General features: G+C 46.6%; 1 protein-coding gene across 1 annotated transcript in view; it reads right to left on the bottom strand.

Annotated features, from left to right (window-relative positions):
- The window catches only part of CHD2 (chromodomain helicase DNA binding protein 2), a 69,169-nt gene that overhangs the window by 40,603 nt on the left and 2,901 nt on the right, over positions 1–25,665 (bottom strand). Inside the window, 9 exon segments of the mRNA XM_084869005.1 lie at positions 163–207; positions 363–463; positions 2,205–2,430; positions 3,273–3,406; positions 4,209–4,349; positions 7,540–7,647; positions 8,718–8,779; positions 9,296–9,382; positions 11,062–11,293. Coding sequence (XP_084725131.1) covers positions 163–207; positions 363–463; positions 2,205–2,430; positions 3,273–3,406; positions 4,209–4,349; positions 7,540–7,647; positions 8,718–8,779; positions 9,296–9,382; positions 11,062–11,293 — 1,136 coding nt within the window.

Below are 25,665 nucleotides of genomic sequence, written 5' to 3'. Positions count from 1 at the left end.
AGACAAGTAAGCCACTGTCCTGTATGAGGGCGGGGGGGACTGACAGACTGACATTCTGTGTTATTTATAACCAAGGACATATCGTGTGGCAAAACGGTCAACACCGCAAAACACCCACTGCTCATAAGTGCTGCACGTTAGCCAACAGGATCTCGTGCTCACCTGGAAAATCGGTCTGGCCCAGGGTAGACTTGCTTGTCTTCATGGCTGAACAGTGGGCGGTAAGAGAGAGAAGCTGTCACTTAATTATAAAACATTATGTTTCTCTATAATCAGCACTAGAAAACACACACATACATACATACATGCACACGTGCACATATATACGTAAATAAGTACAAAGTAAGTTTCCGTGTTCTTACCTATCACTCTTTCTACTATCTGATACTGTTTGTTCAGCTCTGAGGCCAGCTCTTGTTGGCAGTTGAAGTATTCCACATCTTCCGGAGAAACTTTGCCCAGCCTGGACAGACGACGGACAGAAAAAGTACACGCTCGTTAATTCTGGGGCATCCACAGACATCTATCAAAGCAAAGTCTTCACTTCCATCTGCCCCTTTAGTATGTAAGTAGGCCGGACACTTTACTACACACACACACACACACACGCTTTTAGAAAACACACCACCGTAGATGCCTCTGTGTGGCCAAGAAACCTAAACGTAACTATTTTTGTGACAAATCCATGTAATTTCATGCGATAATATAGCTAAACAGACTGCGAGAATAAAACCGTCGCCCAGATTTAAAAGATGACATGCCTTTTTTTTTTTATATATACATTTTATTAATTCTTTACAGAGAGGAAGGGAGAGGTATAGAGTTAAAAACATCGATGAGAGGCCAGTCCTGAAAAAAAATAAAAAAACATCCATGAGAGAGAAATATCGATCAGCTGCCTCCTACACGCCTAGCCTGGGGGATGTGCCCGCAACCAAGGTACATGCCCTTGACCGGAATCGAACCCGGGACCTTTCAGTCCGCAGGCTGATGCTCTACCACTGAGCCAAAGCAGTTAGGGTGATGACATGCCTTTTTTTTTTTAATATATAATGGGCCTTAGGAGTGATTAAATGTGGCTTTTTTGAAAACGAGTTATTCTTAGCACCAAAGCTCGTTAGAAGAACAGCAGCCACCTAAAATTAGATGTCAGCACACGTCTGAGAATTTTAAATTTTTAAATATATAAACCACTTCTCTCTTAACGACACACATTATTGTTTTTAACTCAGAAGAACAATATGTGATTTAGTGAAGGAGCATATTTTGCATTGTAGTAAAACAGAAATTATAACTCATCTGGTCCAGCCAGTGTGGCTCAGCAGTTGAGTGTTGACCTATGAACCAGGAGACAATAGGTTAGATTCCTGGTCAGGGCACATGCCCAGGTTGCGGGCTCCATCCCCTGTAGGGGGCGTGCAGGAGGCAGCCGATCCATGATTCTCTCTCATGACTGATGTTTCTCTCTCTCTCTCTCTCTCTCTCTCTCTCTCTCTCTCTCTCTCTCTCTCTCTTTCTCCATCTTCCTTACTCTCTAAAATCAATAAAAATATTGTCTTGCCCTAACTGGTTGGCTCAGTGGATAGAGCATCAGCCTGGGGACTGAAGGGTCCCAGGTTCGATTCCAGTCAAGGGCATGTACCTTGGCTGCAGGCACATCCCCATTAGGGGGTGTGCAGGAGGCAGCTGATCGATGTTTGTCTCTCATCGATGTTTCTTAACTCTCTATCCCTTTCCTTTCCTATCTGTAAAAAAAATCAATAAGATATATTTTTAAAATGTTTTCTTAAAAATTAAAAAAAAAAAAAAAAAAAAAAAAGATAATACTCATCTGCCCCTATTCCTAACACAAAATACCCTGACTACATGACATGGACAGGTATGATGTCCGGGTATATTAGACCTTCCTGCCCCTCGGCCTGCAAATTTAGTTCTTTAACCCAGGATGGAAAATGTACCATTGCTTGCCGAAGCCAGTTCGGCTCAGTGGTAGAGCGTCGGTCCGCGGACTGAAAGGTCCCAGGTTCGATTCCGGTCAAGGGCATGTACCTTGGTTGCGGGCACATCCCCAGTGTGGGGGGTGTAAGAGGCAGCTGGTCGGTGTTTCTCTCTCATCGACGTTTCTAACTCTCTGTCCCTCTCAATTCCTCTCTGTGTAAAATCAATAAAATATATTTTTTTAAAAAGAAAGAAAGAAAATGTACCATTGCTTGATTTCGTCCTCCTTCTTCTTGAAGTTCTCGAGTTTCTTCAGGCCCTTCACTTTCTGCTGCTGCAGGGACTCCTCGCTCTCCCAGGTGCTGTGGATGTAGGACCAGCCCTTCCACTTGATGAGGTACTGGGCCTCACCCTCCTCGCTCTCAGGGTCGAAGTCCCCGCTCGGGTCTCCGTTAGCTTCCACCGCGTACACAGTGGTAGCTGCTCCCGTGGCTGCAAAAGGATGCAGTTTTAACAAACTGTAGATAAAGTGCATGAAACCAGACACGAAAGGGTTTCCCACGCATACAGCTGTCTAAAGAGCCGAAACCGGTGTGGCTCAGTGGTAGAGCGTCGGCCTACGGACTGAAAAGTCCCAGGTTCGATTCCAGTCAAGGGCATGTACCTTGGTTGCGGGCACATCCCCGGTAGGGAGAGTGCAAGAGGCAGCTGGTCGGTGTTTCTCTCTCATTGACGTTTCTAGCTCTCTATCTCTCTCCCTTCCTCTCTGTAAAAAAAAATCAATAAAATATATTTTTAAAAACAATTGTCTAAAGAGTCTATTTTCAGATTGAAGCACCAAGATCCTTGGACTTGAAAGAAGCAGACGTTTGAAAACAATACGGAATAAATAAGATCAGTAACCTCAAATATTTTCAAAATGCAAACTCAGTTTTTATGCTTTAAAATGTCTTCCAGCCGAAAATGGTTTGGCTCAGTGGACAGAGCATCGGGCTGCGGAGTGAAGGGTCCCGGGTTCGATTCTGGTCAAGGGCATGTACGTTGGTTGCGGGCACGTCCCCGTTTGGGGGCTGTGCAGGAGGCAGCTGGTCGATGTTTCTCTCTCATCGACGTTTCTAGCTCTCTATCCCTCTCCCCTTCCTCTCTGTAAAAATATCAATAAAATATTTTTTTAATTAAAATAAAATAAAAAAGATGGGGGTCGGAAAAAAATTCCCTACTTCACAACAAATATGGGCATGGGCTGCCAATGCATCATCTCAGAGTTGACATATGTAAATTTGGGGTCTGACTGCGCAGATAAAAGAAGGAATTTGCTTGCCAAACGCTCACACCTCCTTTCTTTCCCAGCCGCGAGTCCAAGACCTTCTCAATGGTTTCACTGCTGTCTTGCTGGTCATCAATTCCTTCCCCGGTCATCTCAATGAGGTCGTCCGAGTCGGTCTCAAAGTCGTCATCCTCCTTGTAGCTGCAGAGGCACAACACTGAGTGAGTGAGGCACTAGCACAGCCCCCAACATTGCTCCTCGAAAGGGATGTTATGGCTGAAAACAGTTTGACTCTGGATAGAGCGTCGGCCTGCGGACCGAAAGGTCCCAGGTTTGATTCCGGTCAAGGGCATGGACCTTGGTTGCGGGCACATCCCCAGGTGGGGGTGTGGCAAGAGGCAGCTGATCGATGTTTCTCTCTCATCGATGTTTCTAACTCTCTATCCTTCTTCTCTTCCTCTCTGTAAAAAAATCAATAAAATATATTTTAAAAAGCCAAGACCGGTTTGGCTCAGTGGATAGAGCGTCGGCCTGCGGACTGTAAAGGTCCCGGGTTCGAGTCCGGTCAAGGGCATGTACCTTGGTTGTGGGCACATCCCCGGTGGGGGGGTGTGCAAGAGGCAGCTGGTCGATGTTTCTCTCTCATCGATGTTTCTAACTCTCTATCCCTCTCTCTTCCTCTCTGTAAATAAACAATAAAATATATATATTAAAAAAAAAAAAAAAGGGATGTTATGAAGTGAAGATAACATCACCAAGCTACCTTGACGGCACATGAACTTGAGGCAGCCGTCTTGATGGGAACGAAGGCTTGAAATGAGCTATTGCTACTTTTTCCATATTCCCGTTGGCCGACGCCCCTTCTTTTTTTGCTCCCACACAGACCAGAGTTCCAGATCTCCACGGGACAAGGGTCGTTATGTCTGCCCACCCGATGCAGGATCAGGGGCCCAGAACCACGATGGCCCTCGCCCTCACGAAACACCTCCGGGGCGTGACCCACCTCACGTTCTTGGCCGCCCTGCGGCGGGTCTGCCTCTTGGGAGCTTCGTCATCCTCGTCCTCCTCATCAGAAGACTCCTGCTTCTTCTTCTTCCCGCGCTGGGCTTTGGGCGGCTTTTTCACACGAGGTTTGGGCACTGTTCTGGAATGGGAAGATTTAAAAAAAAAAAAAAAAAATGGTAGTTTTACTCTGTCGTTTGGTGTTTACTTTCAGATCTGTGTGATTCTTTTGCCCAGGGCAGGGGGGGACATAACGTAGGATGAACCAGGAGGGGAAGGTTAGAAATGTATGTTCCGGCTCCCTTTTTCTCTGAGATATGCTAATTCACTGGGAATCTGCATTTTTCCACGTGGACGTGATGCTAAATGCTAACAGTCTGCAAGCATCTGCAGGAGACATACATAGCGGGTTCTGAGGCCATGGTCCGCCACTGACCCTCGGATCACCTGACAATAAAAATACACTCTCAGCCAAAAATGGTGTGGCTCAGTGGATAAGAGCGTCGGCCTGCAGACTGAAAGGTCCCAGGTTCGATTCCGATCAAGGGCATGTACCTTGGTTGTGGGCACATCCCTAGTGGGGGTGTGCAGGAAGCAGCTGGTCGATGATTCTCTCTCATCGATGTTTCTAACTCTCTGTCCCTCTCTTTTCCTCTCTGTAAAAAATCACTAAGATATATATTTAAAAAAAATACACACTCAGCAACCACATTGCCGGTGCCACCTCTTCGGTGGGCAATTTGCAAATCTCTCCCAAACTTACTAACAGAACCATTTCACTTCTGGGAGTTGATCTTACAGAGAGACACACTGGCCCAGGCATATTAAGGTATTCACCAGAGTATCATTTGCAATAACAAAAAGATTAGAAACACGCTAAGTGTCCATCAGCTGGGAACTAGTTCAATAAATATTATGGAGCCATTTAAAAAGGGGGTTGAGGGGGTTCCCGCGTACTGATATAGAAAGATTGCCAAGATCATGAAAAGAAAAATATAAAGATGCATGGAATGTGTAATCTGTATAAATGGAAGAAGGATAAGGAATCATTACACATGTACTTTTCTTGTATGTGCACGGAACGTACTGGAAGACTGAATGGCACAGACCAATGGAACAGACTGAGGACATGCCCTCTGCCGACTCCCGCCCACAACCAGGACTGAGCGCCATCATCCAGGACCTCACACAAGAAAATGCCCCAAATACCCCTCGATCGGTGGTAAAAAAGAGGAAAGGAGAAGAGGGAGGACGAAAGCTCACAATCGCGTCTCTCTCTTTCTCTCCGGCCCACCATGCATGGCCAGTGCTACACAGAGGATTCAAGACCCAGGATTCAATAAGAAATGAATAAAATCTTGAGGGCGGAACTGGTGTGCCATCCCAATCCTCAGAGCTTAACTCAGGTGGAAGGAGACCATTTCGGTGAATTCCGCTGGGGAAGGGGTCTTCAAACTACAGCCCGCGGGCCACATGCGGCCCCCAGGGGAGTCTGATCCGGCCCGCCAGGTTCTTTGGGCAGTGAGCGCAGCCGAGGTGTTACAGTAGGGATTAGTAGTTCATATAGTCCGGCCCTCCAGCTCTCTGAGGGACCGTGATCTGGCCCCCACTTTAAAAAGTTTGAGGACCCCTGCGCTGGGGGGGTTGGAGGGGTGGGGGATGGGGGGAGGGGCAAGTACAGTGTCCTAAGTCAGGGGTAGGCAAACAGCCAGAGGGTTTTCCCAGACAATAGTCAAAACTGTACTTAGCCGGGACCGGTTTGGCTCAATGGATAGAGCGTCGGCTTGGGGACTGAAGAGTCCCGGGTTCGATTCCGGTTAAGGGCATGTACCTTGGTTGCGGGCATATCCCCAGTGGGGGGTGTGCAAGAGGCAGCTGATCGATGACTCTCTCATCGATGTTTCTGACTCTCTATCTCTCTCCCTTCCTCTCTGTATAAAATCAATAAAATATATTTAAAAAAAAAAAAAAAAAAAAAAAAAAAAAAAAAAAAAAAAAAAACTGTACTTACATAGCGAGAGAGAATAAACTGTATCTTTGAGTGACGAAACTGAAAATAAAGTAATAATCACTGGTCGGGAGGCAACCAATCAATGTGTTTCTCTCACGTCGATATTTCGATCTTTCCCTCTCTCCCCCACTCTCTCTAAAATCAGTGGAAAAATACCCTTAGGAGGGGATTTAAATAAATAAATAAATAAATAAATAAATAAATAAATAAATAAATAAATATAAGTACAACCAATGGACATAAAACTCTGGGGAAGGAGGGTATGTGTAGGAGGGAGGGAGGAGGGCAAAAAAAAAATCAATAAAATAGCCAAGACCAGTTTGGCTCAATGGATAGAGCATCGGCTTGGGGACTTAAGGGTCCCGGGTTCGATTCCGGTCAAGGGCATGTACCTTGGTTGCGGGCATATCCCCAGTAGGGGGTGTGCAAGAGGCAGCTGATCGATGACTCTCTCTCATCGATGTTTCTAACTCTCTATCTCTCTCCTTTCCTCTCTGTACAAAAAATCAATAAAATATATATATTTTTTAAATCAATAAAATATATTAAAAAATAAATAAATAATAATTTAAAAAATAAAAAACCCATTAAATAAATAAATAAAATTAAATAAATAAATAAAGTGGCTGTACCATTTTTTAAAAAAAAATTTAAAAAGTGGTACATTATCATAAAATGTTTTTATTGAGTTTAGAGAGAAAGGAAGAGAGAAGAGGAGAACGGTAAAAAAAAAAGAAAATCAATGGTAAGAAAGGATCACTGGTGGGCTGCCTCCCGCACGCCCCCTACTAGGGATCGAGCTCAAAACCCAGGCACGGAATGGAACCGAGACCTCATGGTCAGCGCTCAACCAAGGAGCCGGTCCATCTGGGCCATAAAGGAGCTTTTTTAAAGAGAAAGCGTACTCTTCCCACAGAACTAACCCAAATGATGGGATAAGCAACAGGAAGAGTCACTCTGAGCAATCACTGGCCAACAAGGCGGGCTGGCAGGAAGTGAACAGAAGACACTGGGAGCCCAGAGGCACCGCACAGTGTCCCTCTGCTGAGGGCTCCCTCTAGCGCCGCCCTGTAGGCCTAGCACACATGTGTCAAACACAAGGCCCGCGGGCCAAATCCAGCCCGCCAGGCCTTGCAATGTGGCCCGCACCGCGCTGTCATCACTGCACTCCGCTGTCAGTTTATGACATTGTCAGTTTATGACTGTTCAGTAAACCATTCGGCCCGCGATTTAGGCTGGGTTTTAGATTTTGGCCCCTTCTCTGATTGAGTTCGACACCCCTAGCCTAGCACGAGGGGGCTCCCGCCAGCAAACACTGCACCTTCTGGGGACGGGCCTCCGGGCTCTCCCCGCGCTCTGCTCTGGCTCACTCTCTGCTCCGCTGCCTGGCTCCCGCTCCTCGTCCGAGGGCTCCCGCTTCCACTTTTCTCTGCGATCAAAGCAAAGCACAGTCACTTTTCTCTCCGAGACGCTTCCGGGCTTGTTCAGCTCGAAGATTCTGACAGCACCGGTTCCGATCTAATTATCCAAAAGGCAGACCGTGTGGATGTTAGCTATGACGCTGAAGAGATTTCTTCTAGCTCCACTGAAATGTTGGCTGTGCGATATCGACTCCTGGTTTTATCTCTCGTAACAAAATAAATGAAAATGGCCGAAACCGGTTTGTCTCAGTGGGAGAGCGTCGGTCTGCGGACTGAAGGGTCCCGGGTTCGATTCCGGTCAAGGGCATGTATCTTGGTTGCGGGCACATCCCCGGTGGGGGGTGTGCAAGAGACAGCTGGTCGATGTTTCTCTCTCATCGACGTTTCTGGCTCTCTCTCTCCCTTCCTCTCTGTAAAAAATCAATAAAATATATTTTTTTAAAATAAAAATAAAATAAATAAATGAAAATGGAAACTAGACTAAGGCTGTGTTTTTAAAACTATTTGTTCTGGGGGGGGGCGGGGAGAATGCTATTACATCTCTCATATTCTATTCTGACTATTATCTCTAGCCAGAGTGAAGTCATATTATATACTCCATCAGTATTTCTCAAATTTCAGCGCCGACCAGTTCACTAAAAGGGGCTTTGTTAATTCAGATTTCTGAGCCCTAGCTGGTTTGGCTCAGGGATAGAGCATCGGCCTGCGCGCTGAAGGGTCCCGGGTTTGATTCCGGTCAAGGAAACATGTCTGGGTTGTGGGCTCGATCCCAGGGTGGGGCGTGCAGGAGGCAGCCGATGAATGATTCTCTCTCAGCATTGCTGTTTCTCTCTCTCTCTCCTTTTCTTCTTCCCTGAAATCAATAAATATATATTTAAAAAAAAAAAAAAAAGGTACCAGAGCCACCCTATATATGAATGTGTGTCAACTTTAGGGGAAAATATATATATTTTTTCAACTGCAAAGGCAGTGGAGCCTTTTATGTCCATCGCTCAGGGAGCTGGGGTCGGCTGGAGACACAGCGAAGGCGGGCCCAGACACGCTGACCCATTCCCATCTTCCACCGGGAAAGACTTACTGCTTTTTCAGCTGCCTCTGGCCTCTCCGCTTGGGGCTGCCGCTCTCGGACCCGCTGCTGGCCTTCCGTGTGGGAGGGGGAGAAAGGAGCACAGACTTTAATCCGCGGTTCTCAGGGTGCATGCTGGCCCCGCGAGTCCGCCCAGCGTAGCGTCATCATTCGACCTGAGCTTCCAGGCGGGAAGGAATCTCAGCATTCACTATGACATGTTCTTTCTGATGTTTCTTTTTTTTTTTAAATCCCACTGGGCTTGCCAAGACCGGCGTTGGCTTGGGGACTGAAGGGTCCCGGGTTCGATTCCGGTCAAGGGCGTGTACCTTGGTTGCGGGCGCATCCCCAGTAGGGGGTGTGCAGGAGGCAGCTGATCGATGACTCTCTCTCATCGATGTTTCTAACTCTCTATCTCTCTCCCTTCCTCTCTGTGAAAAATCAATAAAATATATTTTAAATCCCACTGGGCGTTCCTTGCTGCGTACGAGGTCGAGGAAGCTCTCACATCAGTCACTTAACTCCCACCCTGACGCTGAGGTCAGATAAGGAGCTTCAATATATCCCCTTAAAACACTGCTTTTTCTTACCTCCTCCTTAATATTAAATCGTGACGGCTCTTGTCTGCTCCGGTTTGACCGCCGAACCCCATAAACATCCGGGTATTCCTCCCACATCTGTAAAATTAACACACCGTGCGTGACTCTTTTTTTTCTTCACACCCTCTTCATTTACTATTTTCATTACTGCAACGTGTATTTTATTTTTATTTATTTATTTTTTAAATATATTTTTATTGATTTTGTACAGAGAGGAAGGGAAAGAGAGAGAGTCAGAAACATCGATGAGAGAGAGTCATCGATCAGCTGCCTCTTGCACACCCCCGACTGGGGATGTGCCCGCAACCAAGGTACATGCCCTCGACCGGAATCGAACCCGGGACCCTTCAGTCCCCAAGCCGACGCTCTATCCATTGAGCCAAACCGGTCTCGGCTGCAACATGTATTTTAATTGAGGAGCGTTCAAGTAACTAAATGTCAAAAGGGTTGTTTGGCCCTCATCGGTTTGGCTCAGTGGATAGAGAGCGTCGGCCTGCAGACTGAAGGGCCCCACGTTTGATTCCAGTCAAGGGCATGTACTCTGAGAAAAATCAATAAAAATATATTTAATAAAAATAAAAAAAAAGAAAGAGAGAGAGAGAATCATTGATGGGCTGCCTCCTAAACACCCCTCACTGGGGATTGAGCCTGAAAGGCAGGCATGTGCCCTCACTGGGAACTGAACTGTGACCTCCTGGTTCATAGGTTAAGCCACACCAGTAGGGGCTTAACCACATTTTTAAAATGTTAAAAACCAAAATTAGCCGAAGTTTTTAAATTAGTTTAAAAATCAGTGGATAGAGCGTCGTTCTGCAGACTGAAGGGTCCCGGGTTCGATTCCGGCCAAGGGCATGTACATTGGTTGCAGGCACATCCCCAGTAGGGGGTGTGCAAGAGGCAGCTGGTCGATGTTTCTCTCTCACAGATGTTTCTAGCTCTCTATCTCTCTCCCTTCCTCTCTGTGAAAAATAAATAAAATATATTAAAAATTAAAAAAAAATTATAGAAATTCGTGCTTCTGCCCTATAATTTGACGGCTTATGGAATTATTTCCTTTATTAGAGGCCACGAAACCATGCACGGGTAGGGTCCTTAGGCCTAACCTGCACTCATGGCCACCTTGGATGCCTGCTCGCCAGTCCCCAGTCCCACCACCACCCACCCAGTTCCCCGTGGCTCCCCGTTGGCCATGCTGCAACTGGAGCCTGCGGACCAGCGGAAGGGACCGAGAGATGGTCAGTCAGCACATCTCATACGTGTGGTCCAGCAGTCGTTCAGGCCGTGACGCCGTTGTGGGGGCTGGGCTTTCGCTATATAGGATAGCCTATGTTCAGCAAGTAGAGCAGAAAGCAGTCCCCATTTTTATATGCAGGGGCAGCATGTTGTCAGAAAACGGGGCTGTGGGCTTCCTTATCAAGAGACCCAAGGAGTTTCCTGGGGGAAGGCAGGGCTGCCGGCGGGTCCCAGCTGCGGGGCCATGGGTACGGCACGACCAAGGAGGAACCTTCTCTTTTTCTTTTTTTTTTAATACATTTTATTGATTTTTTTACAGAGAGGAGGAGAAAGAGATAGAGAGCCAGAAACGTCGATGAGAGAGAAACATCGACCAGCTGCCTCTTGCACACCCCGTACTGGCTGGGGATGTGCCCGCAACCAAGGTCCATGCCCTTGACCGAATCGAACCCGGGACCTTTCGAGTCCGCAGGCCGATGACGCTCTCTCCACTGAGCCACACCGGTTTCGGAAGGAGGTACTACCTTCTTCACGTCGGCTAGCCGTTCCTTCTTGGAGGCCGGCTTCTCTTTGGCTTCCGGGAGGACCGGCTGGGACTTGGACTCTGCCGACTCGCTCTCGGACTCCGACGGGCTCTCCGAGGACTCGGAGCTGCTGTTGGACTCGCTGCCATGTCCGCTGCCCCGGTCGCTGCCCTGCTCGCTCTCCGACTGGCTGCCCGAGTCGGAGCCCGAGGCTTCTTCAGATGCCGAGTTACTTGGTGAGGGGAAAAAAAAAAAATACACGGAGGTTTAAAAAGATTTTTAAGAACTGCCACGTGAATCTGTTTTTTTTACAAATCCTAGCGTTTAAAATGACTTGGTAGGGGCTGGTGAATTGATGCAAAAAATCCCAACTTCCTAATTTGCTTCTATGGTCTTATTTTATTTTATTTTTTAAAAAATATATATTTTATTGATATTTTACAGAGAGGAAGGGAGAGAGACAAAGAGCTAGAAACGTCAATGAGAGAGAAACATCGACCAGCTGCCTCTTGCACACTCCCCACCGGGGATGTGCCCGCAACCATTGCACATGCCCTTGGCCGGAATCGAACCTGGGACCATTCAGTCCGCAGACCGATGCTCTACCACTGAGCCAAACTGGTTTTGGCTGCTTCTATGGTCTTATATTGCAGTATCATCAGTATCATTCTCAACATCCTTATTGGCTACTATTTCCTGAGTGCTTATATGATGCTACATTCCAGCTATCTAACTATACTTCTTTCTATATATCTATATCTACATATCTATAGCTATGAAAGAGATAATATGCAAACTGTCCGTTATGGTGTCACAGTAACAACCGAGGCAGCATGCTCATAGAACACCCTGCCCCCCAGTGCGCGCGCGAGCCCCCCCACCCCGCCCCAAGCTGCAGGGCTCCTGGCAGTGCACTCCGGTTCCCACTGGTTCCCACTGGCTCCCACAGAAGCAGCAGGCAACCTACTGCATGCGACATTGCACGATGGGCCACCAGTTCTATATAATAAAAGCCTAATATGCAAATCAACCGAATGGCAGAATGACTGGTCGCTATGATGCACACTGACCACCAGGGGGCAGATGCTCAATGCAGGAGCTGCCCCCAGCCCACAGGTCCCAGGCTGGCCATGGCAGGTGCCGGCGGGGACCCCCCCTGAGCACCCCACCAGTGGTCCACAGATTACCAGTCAGACCCAGGAGGGACCCTACCCATGCATGAATTTCATACACCGAGCCTCTAGTTTTATATAAATTAGTTTCTCTGGCAAAAACTCAAGAGGAGAATATTATTTTCTCCTTCATTCAGATGAAAAAACAAACAAACAAACAAAACAAAAAACCTGAAGCTCTGAAGTACTTAAGTAACTCTCCCAGGTGAAACAGGTCGATCCATCTGAATCCACTAAGTTTTATTTAGTTAGTATCTTCCCTCCCTCCTCAAGATAAAAACAAAGCAAAATGCAACACAGGAAAAAAAAAAACAAACCCAGGCAGGGTCACCCAAGAAGTAAGACTGCAATGCGGCGGTAATTTTCCAATCAATGTCCTCAACAACGGGTTGCATGGCAGACTGCATGGCAGCACCCTAAAAACATTCCCGTTCACCCCAGAGATCCTGCCCAGGGACCTCCCGCAGGGAGTCCCAGACCAGGGAGACCTCACAGGAGAAAATGAGCACAAAGAACATACTGGTGCCCGAGGGAAAGGCCTAATGCAATGCAGACTGTTAGGAATGTTGAGAATGAGGAAGGGCCACCACACATCCCTGCCCTTCCTCATTCTAAACATTCCTCCAGGCCCTGCCCGGTTTGACTAGAACCTTGGCCTCTGGACTGAAGGGTCCCGGGTTCGATTCCAGTCAAGGGCATGTGCCTTGGTTGCGGGCACATCCCCAGTGGGGGGCGTGCAAGAGGCAGCTGATCGATGTTTCTCTCTTATCGATGTTTCTAACTCTCTATCCCTCTCTTTTCCTCTCTGCAAAAAATCAATAAAATATATATTTTAAAAAGTACCTAGGAATGGTAAATTATAGTTTGCATTACTGATTTAAAGGAGATGATGTAAAAAGTCCACACAAGACTCACAAAAAGGGTCAAATCAATTTAGCTGGTGAGAAATCCTTTAAGATTTCACCTAAACAATAAAGTAATAAAATTATCTCATTTCCCATGGCATAGTTATAAGGCAACTTTAAAAAATGGAATTGTCAGGAATTATCCACCATACATACAGAATCCTCACGAAAAATAAGTGCCTGAACCTGTAACTTACACAAAATAATATTGAATGTAAACTGTAATTGAAAAGTAAAAAAAAATTTTAAAGGAAAAGACATATCTGAGAATTACTTAAAATCCGATTTGGAGACAAGTTTCGTAATTTTTTTGCTGAACAATCAACACGAGGGAAAATATAACGCAAAAAAACAAAGGAAAGGGACTCAAGCCAGAACTGGCATTTTTAGATTCCGACAGAAAAAAAAAAAAGAATGCTTATGGAAAAACTTTAGCACTGTGTTCATTTGTGAATAAAAACAAGCTGGTATCATTTCGAAGTCCTTTGTGAAGCTGGCAGATGGAGTGATGAAGTATTTCTTACAAACAGACTTCGATCGCGACCTGCATTCAGGAATGCTAGCTATTGTTCCGTTTTTTTTTTCCTTCTTAATCGCCACTACCCAAACGGCCACCAGAGGGCAGCACGGAAACACTTCACTTGCAGAGCTGGCCTGAGGGTTCCCCCACCCAAGAGCTGCCATTTCGGTGGCACAGGGAGGGTGTGTGTGTGTTTTTATTCCTAAACTTAACAAAATGGCCGAACAGCTTGGCGGGGCCAGTTTCTGTTGCTGGTGGAAGCAAAATCGGGGAAAAGCACAAAGCAATCTACCCTGGGATTGCATTAAAGCTTATTTCCAGGCTAACTAAAGCTCCATCGAAGGCAGAGCAGCTAATATTTTTGCAGCACTTATGTATCAGATCCATGCAAAACTCTCCTCTAATCCTTACAACAAAGAAGACGTACATAATCACCCTCATTTTACAGCAAGTGTGTGTGTGTGTGATGTCATCATCCCCACCCCCAGCCTGGAGCGTGGGATCCATACCACTCAACCCTCTACATCACATATGTCAAACACAAGGCCCGCGGGCCAAATCCAGCCCGCCAGGCCTTGCAATGTGGCCCGCACCGCGCTGTCATCACTGCACTCCGCTGTCAGTTTATGACATTGTCAGTTTATGACTGTTCAGTAAACCATTCGGCCCACGATTTAGGCTGGATTTTAGATTTTGGCCCCTTCTCTGATTGAGTTCGACACCCCTACTCTACATGGTATTGCTGTACCACCGAGTCGTCATTATTATTATTATTATTATTATTATTATTAAGGCGCCCAATTTGATGCAGAACAATTCCTTCCAATCACATCTATGTCAAAGACCTTTATCTCCTCCACCTCTGGCTCAAGGCCTATGTTTCTGAACACTAAACCATATAAATGAGGTGGCATTTGATCACATGGAGAATCTAGGCCTATCAAAACTTTCTCCCAGCCGAGACTGGTTTGGCTCAATGGATAGAGCGTCGGCTTGGGGCCTGAAGGGTCCCGGGTTCGATTCCTGTTGAGGGCATGTACCTTGGTTGCGGGCATATGCCCAGTAGGGGGTGTGTAAGAGGCAGCTGATCGATGACTCTCTCTCATAGATGTTTCTAGCTCTCTCTCTCTCTCTCTCCCTTCCTCTCTGTACAAAATCAATAAAATATATATATTTAAAAAAAAAAAAAAACTTTCTCCCAGACAGAGATGAATGCCACCTAGGTATATGGCTACTCGTTGTACTGTCTCCCGTTGTTCTGTGTAATTTTATATATGGCTCACAAGGTTATTAAAATTTTGAAGGCAGAAGTCTTTTTTAAAGATATCTATATTTTATTGATTTTTTTTTTTTTTTTATAGAGAGGAAGAGAGAGGGATAGAGAGCTAGAAACATCCATGAGAGAGAAACATCGATCAGCTGCCTCTTGCACACCCCCTACTGGGGATGTGCCTGCAGCCAAGGTGCAAGCCCTTGACCAGAATCCAACCTGGGACCTTTCAGTCCGCAGGCCGACGCTCTATCCACTGAGCCACACCGGTTTTGGCAATCCCATCCCCTTAGGGCCCTGAGAAGAGATGGCACCAGTTTGACCACGGATTCCTTTCCGCCCAATAAGCTGTATCCTTTAGACTTTGTAACACGGCAACTCGGCAGGTCAAAGGAGATTGAAAAGGTGTGGCTGCTAACCTCAGCGGCAGCAAATAGCACTTGTGTCTCAGGAAGGAAGTGGGGACCAGGGTTCATGCCGCAGAAAAGAAAAACGAAAGGTGAGATAAAAAAAAAAAAAAAGACAACTTTCTCAATAAAACAAACAAACACTGTGGCAAGCACCGGGCTGCGTGCTCTGGACCAGTGTCTCCAGGGCTAGATACTACCGTGTTTCCCCGAAAATAAGACATCCTCCGAAAATAAGACCTAGCGCATGGAAAGATAAGACATCCCCTGAAAATAAGACCTAGCGCAACTTTGGGAGAAAAAAATTAACATAAGACACTGTCTTATTTTCGGGGAAACGGGGTAGTAATTCTTTGCTGAGAGGGCATTATAGCGTTGTAGGATGCTCCTTGATGCCAGTTGCATCCCAGCCCCAACCAGAAATATCTCCAGCCAAAAGTCATGGGGGGCGGGGAGGGGGACCAGAGGGCAGGGGAAGTCCTTAGCTGAGAAATCATTACTTCAGAGATATTTTATTTAATTTTAACTTCCGGAAGAGACACACCACACCTTCGAGAGCCATTTTCCCGAAGGACACACCTAAGCCCAATGCTGGCAAAGCAGCGGACCCACCTGGAAACACCTACATCTAATCAGGTAGGTGTTAGTCTTTTTTTTTTTTTTTAATGTATTTCTATTGATTTTTTTTTTACAGAGAGGAAGGGAAAGGGATAGAAAGCTAGAAACCTCCATGAGAGAGAAACATCCATCAGCTGCCTCCTGCACACCTCCTACTGGGGATGTGCCTGCAACTAAGGTACTTGCCCCTGACCAGAATCGAACCTGGGACCTTTCAGTCTGCAGGCGGATGCTTTTATCCACTGAGCCAAACCGGTTTTGGCAAGTCTTTTTTTTTTTTTTTTTTTTTTTAAAGTGATTCCAATGCAATGCCTATTTGCAAACTAAGTTTCGAACAAAACAAATCAGAGGCAAAGTCCGGTCTTCACCAAGGGGAGTCGCAGGGCACGAGGGCAGAGCTCTTCTGAGGTTCCCTGGGTCACCCTCTCCTGCCCACCCTCTCCTGCTCCCCCCACCCCCGCTTCTGCCCTAACCACCCCCACACTGCCTCCCAAGCCCCCCTCCTCCCCGTGGGAACCACTTCGGATGTGAAATCGCAGCCTTTCGAACAGCGCTGTGTTCTGGCATCCGTCACACTCACAACGAGGTGACTTTGAGTTTCTGGTTTCTTAAAAAGGAATGTTAAGACAAGCAGAGGACAGCCCTGCCTGCAGTGACTGACTCACTGTCTGCCCACGCACCAAACAGAATTCCCAGTCAAGGGCAGGTACCTGGGTTGCTGGGGGGGGGGGGGGAGAGAGAATATCCACGGGAAAGGATTAACAAAAACAACAAACATGCCGAAACTGGTGTGGCTCAATGGATAGAGCGTCGGCTTGGAGACTGAAAGGTCCCGGGTTTGATTCCGGTCAAGGGCATGTACCTTGGTTGCGGGCACATCCCCAGTAGGGGGTGTGCAAGAGGCAGCTGATCGATGACTCCCTCTCATCGATGTTTCTAACTCTCTATCTCTCTCCCTTCCTCTCTGTACAAAATCAATAAAATACATTAAAAAATAATAACTGTGAGTATTCTAGACCTATATACTTTCCTCTTATCCAGTGGCTCTCAATCTTTCTCATGCCTCGACCCTTTAATACAGCTCCTCATGTCGTGGTGACCCCCAACCATAACATTATTATCGCTGCTACTTCATCACTGTAATTGTGCCACTGTTAATGAATCGTAAGGTAAATATCTGTGTTTTCCGATGGTTTCAGGCTCTGCAGCAGAGGCGGCTCTCAACCTGTGAGGATTCCTCTAAGGAGCACAAATAAAGGCCTCAAGTCCCAGGCTCCCGCACAGTAGGTGCTTTAATGACAGCTACTATGGAATCTTTCCAAAGCAAATCAATTTCGTTTTCACGGAAACACTATATCTGCTGTTGGTTTGGTGTGTATTTGAAATGCAGGAACACAAGCTGAATCAACAAAGGTGAGAAGTGGCTACAAATAACAAAGGTGAGAAGTGGCTACAAATTCCTGTTGAGTACCCAAGTCAATGGGAAGGGAGTAAACAAAGGAGCTCAGCGTGGTGCAGGCCCCTCAGGCCTGCAAAGGAAGCGTGCTCCCTAACAGTTAATTTGTCAATCTGTCCAATCGGTTACCCCTGAAGAGGTCACAAAGCAACTCTGCTACACTAACCCCCATTAAGGAAAATCTACATTTAAAAACCTCTTAGTCGAGCTGAAATGGTTTGGGGCTCAGAGCATCCTGCCTGCGGACTGAAGGGTCCCCGGGTTCAATTCCAGTCAAGGGCATGGACCTTGGTTGAAGGCACATCCCCAGTAGGAGGTGTGCAGGAGGCAGCTGATCAATGTTTCTCTCTCATCGATGTTTCTAACTCTCTATCCTTCTTCCTTCCTCTCTGTAAAAAATTAAATATATATATATATATATATATATATATATATATATATATATATATTTTTAAATCTCTTCAAATGCAGCTGATACAGTCAGCCCTCAATAAAATGTACATCTACTCCAGTATTTTCCTAGAAACAAGTGATCACCAAATGAAAGATAACCAGCTTTACGGGCACAGCTGGGCTCAGTCACCCAACGAGATGCAAAACCCTGAGATTTATTTTCATATCCTAGCCTCCTGCTTTTTTTAAATGCTGGGTGCAGTCCACAAAACACCATGCTCAGGGCTCCTCAGCGTCGCCACCCCCACGGCTGCAGCCCCACACAGATCTCCAAGCTCACGCTGCTGCTAAAACTGCCCCAAAAAAAGGGAACTGAGAAGATGGGACAGGCACTGGGAAGGCCATGAGTTAACAAACAATAAATATATGAACAAGAAATGCTGCTGCATCAGAAGATTCAAAGCCATGGACAATCGTGCATACGGATGGAAACATGCAAAATTTCTTTTAAATATATTTTTTATTGATTTTACACAGAGAGGAATTGAGAGGGACAGAGAGTTAGAAACGTCGATGAGAGAGAAACACCGACCAGCTGCCTCTTACACACCCCCCACTGGGGATGTGCCCGCAACCAAGGTACATGCCCTTGACCGGAATCGAACCTGGGACCTTACAGTCCGCAGACCGAGGCTCTGTCCACTGAGCCAAACTGGTCCCGGCGAAACATGCAGATTTGAAACACAGGGTGAGCTTTTACCCTAAGTGGTGGGCAAACTCATGAGTCCACAGAGCCAGATATCAACAGCACAACGATTGACATTTCTTTGGAGAGAGCCACATGTTTTAAACGTAAACTTCTTCTAATGCCACTTCTTCAACATAGACTCGCCCAGGCCGTGGCATTTGGTGGAAGAGTCACACTCTAGGGGCCAAAGAGCCGCATGTGGCTCTCGAGCCACGGTTTGCCGACCACGGGCCTAACTCAAGTCCCCGGCCATGGGTATTTTTTACAAACTCTTCAAGGTCTGATATTAAAACCAAAACAGAAAAAGAATCCCGTTGTTAAATGAAAATTCCCCCAAGTAAAATGGAAACATCTAGCCCCAGCCGGTGTAGCTCCAGGGCGAGTGTTGGTCCCACATACCTAAGGGTATCGGGTTCGAATCCAGGTCAAGGGCACCTATCTGGGTTGCAGGCTTGAGCCCCTCCCATCAGAGCACACGTGGGAGGCAACCAATGTTTCTCTCTACTTTCCTCTCTCCTCCTCCCTCCCTCCCTCGCCCTCGCTCTCTCTCTCTCTCTCTCTCTCTCTCTCTCTCTCTCTCTCTCAAAAAAAAATCAATCAAAAACAATCCTCAGGTGAGGATCAACAAAACAAATTAACGGTCTCATTGGCTTTACTGAACAGTTCAGGAAGCAGGCAGCTAGCAAGTGGAGAGGAGCTCCAAAAGGCTGTATGAAATAGCCCTAGCCGGTTTAGCCCAGTGGCTAGAGCGTCAGCCTGTGGACTGAAGGGTCCCAGGTTTGATTCTGGCCAAGGGCACATGCCCAGAGTTGCCAGTTCCATCCCCCATAGGGGACGAGCAGAAGGCAGCCAATCAAGGATTCTCTTTCATCATGGATGTTTCTCTCTCTCTCCCCCTTCTCCCTTCCTCTCTGAAATCAATAAATATATCTTTAATAAAAAATAAATAAAAATAAAAGGTTGTATAAAATAGAAAGCTTTTAGAGCAGGGGTCCTCAAACTTTTTAAAGTGGGGGCCAGATCACGGTCCCTCAGAGAGCTGGAGGGCCGGACTATATGAACTACTAATCCCTACTGTAACACCTCGGCTGCGCTCACTGCCCAAAAAACCTGGCGGGCAGGATCAGACTCCCCTGGGGGCTGCATGTGGCCCGCGGGCCGTAGTTTGAAGACCCCTGTTTTAGAGGTAAAAAGGGGAGGCAAGAAAAAAAACCAAAAAACATTATCGGCCAGAAATGGGTTGTTTCAAACAAGGACCCCTCCTGTCTAACCAGGAAATTCCAGGCGGGCTGGCCAGGGCACATTCCTGGGGACCATTGAAAGTGTAACTGGTTAGGTATTAGGTCTTAGATTGCTTTCTGCACAAGGGACTCTATTCTGGCCTGCTGTGTCTCTAACACAACGCACTCATTAGCCATAGAGCAAACAGAGGAAGTGGAGGGATCCAAACACACAAATGCTGAGACTATACAGTTCTAACATCATAACAAACAAGGAACGTGAGGCGTTATGGGAAATCAAATGGACGGAGACTGGTTCCTAAGAGCAAGCTGCAGCCAGTATCCACACGGGCAGTAAATAGCGTTGCTGCTATTTATCCTCAGATGGCACTGCACACCCTGGCATGCATTGCTCACCCTTGCACAGCCGGCAGGGAAAGGAGGGGCCCCGGCCAGGGCAGTCATTACTAGCTCCAGAGCGGGGAGGGGAACTGACTCAGAATGAGGCTGACTCCACACCAAGAGGCTGCCCCAGTCCAGACAGAATCATAGCCTCCCTCCAGAAAAAAAAGAAAAAATCTAGGAGAGGACTGACTGCAAAACACACGGGAAGTTTCAATTAAATAAAAGCGGAGTTGCCCCCTAAAAGCATCTTAACCGACATAATCGGACCCTTGTGGGAAGCCAGCACCCATCACCGCCCTCAGACAGCCTGGCTCTCATAAAGGTGCTTAGTAAAAGGGGCCCTGGCTGGTGCGGCTCAGTGGATAGAGCGTCGGCCTGCAGACTGAAGGGTCCCGGGTTGGATTCCGGTCGGTCAAGGGCATGTGCCGTGGTTGCAGGCAAATCCTTAGTGGGAGCTGTGCAGGAGGCAGCTGATAGATGTTTCTCTCTCATCGATGTTTCTAACTCTCTATCCTTCTCCCTTCTTCCCTGTAAAAAAGTCAGTAAAATAGCCAAGACTGGTTTGGCTCAATGGATAGAGCGTTGGCTTGGGGACTGAAGGGTCCCGGGTTCGATTCAGGTCAAGGGCATGTACCTTGGTTGCGGGCATATCCCCAGTAGGGGGTGTGCAAGAGGCAGCTGATCGATGACTCTCTCTCACCGATGTTTCTAACTCTCTATCTCTCTCCCTTCCTCTCTGTACAAAATCAATAAAATATATTTTTTTAAAAATCAGTAAAATATATATATTTTTTTAAGTAAGAAATGTAGCATGGCCCGGAAGGTGTGGCTCAGTGGTTGAACTTGGACCAGGAGGTTGAACTCGATTACCCATCGGGCACATGTCCAGGTTGCAGGCTTGATCCCAGTGGGGGGGCATTTAAAGGTATTCAATATAACTCCATTCTCCAGGATTTATTTCATAAAGCAATGCCCTGTCCCGCACCTCATCAACTACGATGGTGGACAGCATGGCTTTTTCACTTGCCCTGCCGATTCCAGTTTAGACTGGACAGGGGGAGAGGGAATGACAGACATATAAGCAACGTGCCCCAACCCTAGCATCTGATGAGTCCATTTTGGTGGCTTCAAACTTGCCTTCCAAGCCTGCTCAGGCTGGGAAGCAGGAGGAAAGAGCTCAGTGCTAAGCACCCAGCAGAATTAAGCCTATAGCTACCCTGTTTCCCAGAAAATAAGACAGTGTCTTATATTAATTTTTTTTCTCCCAAAGTTGTGCTAGGTCTTATTTTCGGAGGATGTCTTATTTTCAGGGAAACTCCGGTATTTGTGTTTGTATACAAAATAACATAGGTGTTTACAACAATAACACTCATCTGCGTGGTCTGTGTTAATGATAAAACCAAGAAATGAAACAACCAAAAAAAACCAAAAACCAGTTTCTTTGTTACGTTTTATGGGAGAAATGACAGGAGTTCAGAAATCTCAGGGGGCCTCAAGATGAATCACAAATGTGAGGGGGTTGCTGTATGGGGGGAGGGGGAGAAGGGAGCGGCAATAATTGTTAAAAATGTGAGATTCAGATACTGGCAAGTAAAATGCAACTTAAACGTCCAGATTCCGCTCTCAAGCATTAACCTGCTCGCATGCTTACAGCTAAAATCCTGATCAAATAGTCTGCCCACTTTTCTGTGGCCATGCACTTTTTAAAAAATATATTTTATTGATTTACAGAGAGGAAGAGAGAGGGATAGAGAGTTAGAAACATCAATGAAAGAGAAACATCCATCAACCGCCTCTTGCACACACACACACACACACACAGCCCGAGGATGTGCCCGCAACCAAGCTACATGCCCTTGAGCGGAATCGAACCTGGGACCCTTCTGTCCCCAGGCCAATGCTTTATCACTGAGCCACACAAGTTTATGTTCATCTCCAAAGAGCCAAATGGCAATTTAGGAAAAGCTGCAGGTCTTCAAAGCAAGAGTCCAAAAGAGGGAGAGGGAAAAGATTTGCCAACACTTTTCCAGGGCGAACACGGGAGGGAAACACAGAGAAGGTTCGACAACCAGACCCAACACGCTGGTTCTTTCAAACGGTCATTAATTGGCTCGAGTGGCATGCATACAGTTCAGGGATAAATTGCTATATTATCAGACACTTTTTAACTCACTTAGTAACTTAGACACCTGTTCAGCAGAATAGTTTAGATCTCAGAACAGGACTGCAACGCTACTTAATTCTATCCCCATTTTAGCAAATGTGAAAATGTTCAACGAATCTTAGTAAACATTTTTTAAAAACCTTGGTTCCTGTTGCTTGCACATGCACTTTTTAAGAGGTCGGAAACACCAGTTAATGATCATGTTCTACAGACTTTGTCACTGAGGCTACTAAATGCCTTATAATTTACTTTTAAAAATTTAAAAATCACTTCCAGGACCTTTGATGAGCAAGTCTGAAAACCCAGCTCCGCCTACATCTTCCATAAAATATCCAAAGAATTTTGCCTATGTGCCACAAGGATGAGAACCTACTAGAATGAATTTTACCTTTTATAAACTTAATCCAGAAACATAATAAACGCCCGGGTAAGCATTCTACCTCCACTCAGAAGGGCCACATCTCTGTTGAAGGTATTTTACTGAAAAAATTGCTGACCTGTGGCCAACTACATGAAACTTCACTCCTGTCACGCTCAAAAATAAATTAACAAATAAATAAAATACTCCAATGACATAGGAAAATTCCTACCATCCAGTACAACAGAAAAACATTAATACAGTCTTGCCTTCACGCTTAAATTCATTATTGCGCCTATATGTCATTCGCTGGTGAACTGAGATTGATTTTGAACCAGAAACCTTCCCAAATAAGGCAGACCACGATGATCACCGGAGTATTCTCACATTTATCGGGACTGGATTAAACTAAACATTCCCTGAATGGGAGACTGAATTAAAATTCCCCTGAGATGTTTCCCACGATTTTGCCAAGCGACTGCCGCCCTATAAGCTAAATGTGGGAGTCAAAAATAAGATTTTCTGTAAAGTTTCTATATATTTAACACAAAGTTGCCGTGGGGGAGCTGTATAGAAATGCACACACACAGACTTGCGTCAATAACAGACATTTTGGGGTAACTCAGGAATTACCCCAAATTTTCTTTAGCGCGTGCTTCACACTTGGTTCCCTAACACCTGTTTGCATAAGAATGGGTGCCTGATGCTGCATTCACTCTTCTTCAGTTACACCTAATATTTACATTGAGGTGAGAATTCCTGCTATTTCTCTACTTCATTACATCTTGAAAGCAAAATCCTTTTGCACATACTGACCTGAGCTTTTTGCCACCAAATGCCAATTCAGGAAGTGTGTGGTACCAAGAGAAAAGGCACGGGGACCGGTTCAGGTAATCGTCCCTTTGTTTAAGGGCCATGGATGATGGGTTCACGCAGCACCAACACGTGCTAACGCGTTCTCCATGGAAATTAAATTTTTTTTAAAAAAAATGCCTCCTCTGACAGCCAAATCGTTCGGGGACAAGGATAACCAAATGAAACCCGCTAATCACATGGGACAGAAAATAAAAAGGGTGAGGGGGGAAGGGGCGGGGAGGGAACAGGCCCGCTAGGATAGCGGAAACGAAAGCGGAAACCGGAAGGTCTCCTACTTGGGCTTTCCTTCCAAAGCAAAAGCTGGTTTTTCTTTAAAAAAAAAGGAGGGTAAACCTTTTCTTCGCTGGGAAGGGCCCGGGGAGACCAGCTGCAAGGCATGGGCCGCGGGAGGAGGGCGGGAAACCGCCCGCGGCGACGTGCATTCGGGGAAGCGGTCGCCCGCCCACCGGAAAGTCCCGGCCGGAGCGCTGCTCCCTTCCCTTTCCCCTCCCTCCCGCCCGCCCGGCGTGAAAGCGTGAAAGCGTGAAAAAGCGCACGGGGCCGCGCACGCGGTTGACGTCACGACGTCCGCACCAATCAGCGGCGGCGGCACGCCTGACGCCGGGGGGAGGCGGGGCCGACGCTGTTGACCTGCTGTTACCAGGCGTGCGCTCGGCCAATCAGCTCTCGGCGCCGGCGCCGGCCGGCCTTTGAACTCGGCACGGCAACTTCCTGCTGTTTGGCGAGTACACACAGTGCAATGCAGTATGTCTGTCAGCGCTGCGGCACAAAGGAACAGCCATTTTGTGACTGAGCTGGACCCGCACCAAGATGCCAGGGGCTCGTGGGGCTGCTGGCAGCGCTGAGGACCGAGGTGCATTTTATTTCAGCACCGGAGACCCCAAAGAGGAGAAAAGCGGGGGAGAATGAGAGGTTTTGGTATTTCAGGTTCCCATTCGCTTTATTTGCAAATCTCCCTCAAAACTCCCGATCCGTAAGCATTTAACCAGTGTCATAAAATGGCTGCCACTTCAAAAACTGGCTTTTACAGTCCACAAGCAGTTGCATTTGCCGTGATCTAAACAGCCCCCAGGGTTTTTGCATAAAAGCTGATTAGAAAGCAGAGAGATTTCCACCACACCCAGGGCTTTTTATCAAAATAAATCTGGTTCGAAGGCAGACGATTTGGAGATAAACTTAATAAATGGGCTCGGTGGTGAAAGAGAAAATTGCAAAGGCGGAGAGAAAATTGCACATACACAGACACTTCCATTCTGGTTCCCTCTGCTCCTGCTTCCATCCTTGGGTTACCCCAAAATGTCTATTTATTTACACAAGTCTGTGGGTGTGCATTACTATACAGATCCCCCACTGCAACTTTGTTTTAAAGATGCAGAAACTTTACAGGTAGCCGATACTGTTAAAATCTTATTTCTGCAAGGGTAATTCTGACTCTTCCAAAGTCATGCTATACAAAGTATAACGTTATAATAACTTGGAAAGAATAAAGTTACATAATGACTTGGTTAAGTGCTGCATTCTTTCCAAAAAGAGGGGAACAGTGCACTCAAATGCCTTCAGCTCCTAAAGTCATTCTCAGCCCCAACCTGACTTGACACTGCAAACTTCTCCCTGCCTCTCCTGCAAAAGTGGCTTTTGTAGCAATCCCTGAAGAGCAGACTTGGTGACAGGGAGACAGGTCCCTCCTGGGGGAATTTCTGATGGGTTAAAGAACCAAGTGAGTTAGGGACAGCCTCCTTTACAATAACCTGCTCCAATAAAACCCCACTGAACCCTGGAGCTTTACCATTTGAAAGGAAGTGATGTCATGATTATGTACATGTGTCAAGGTATTCAACTTAGGGTTATCTGGAATGCAAGTCAATTTAAGTCTCCAGGGTCTCATCCAGGAGTCTTGCAAATATTTGTGGGCATGCATCAGGTACACGGGTCAAAATATACTCGACAAAATGCATTGAAAAGGACAGCCCAGGCTTCCGAAGCCCCTCACGCCACTGACAGCAGGACAACTTCAAAGTAGATTCCCAGGTGAAGTACATTATGAAAAGAATAACAACACAGCTTGAGTTTTTTAAATTAGAAAGCAGAGTTT

This window comes from Pipistrellus hanaki, assembly GCF_964339955.1.
Source record: "Pipistrellus hanaki genome assembly, chromosome: 21".
In the NCBI taxonomy this organism is placed as follows: Eukaryota; Metazoa; Chordata; class Mammalia; order Chiroptera; family Vespertilionidae; genus Pipistrellus; species Pipistrellus hanaki.
This window is presented reverse-complemented; position numbering and strand designations above follow the sequence as displayed.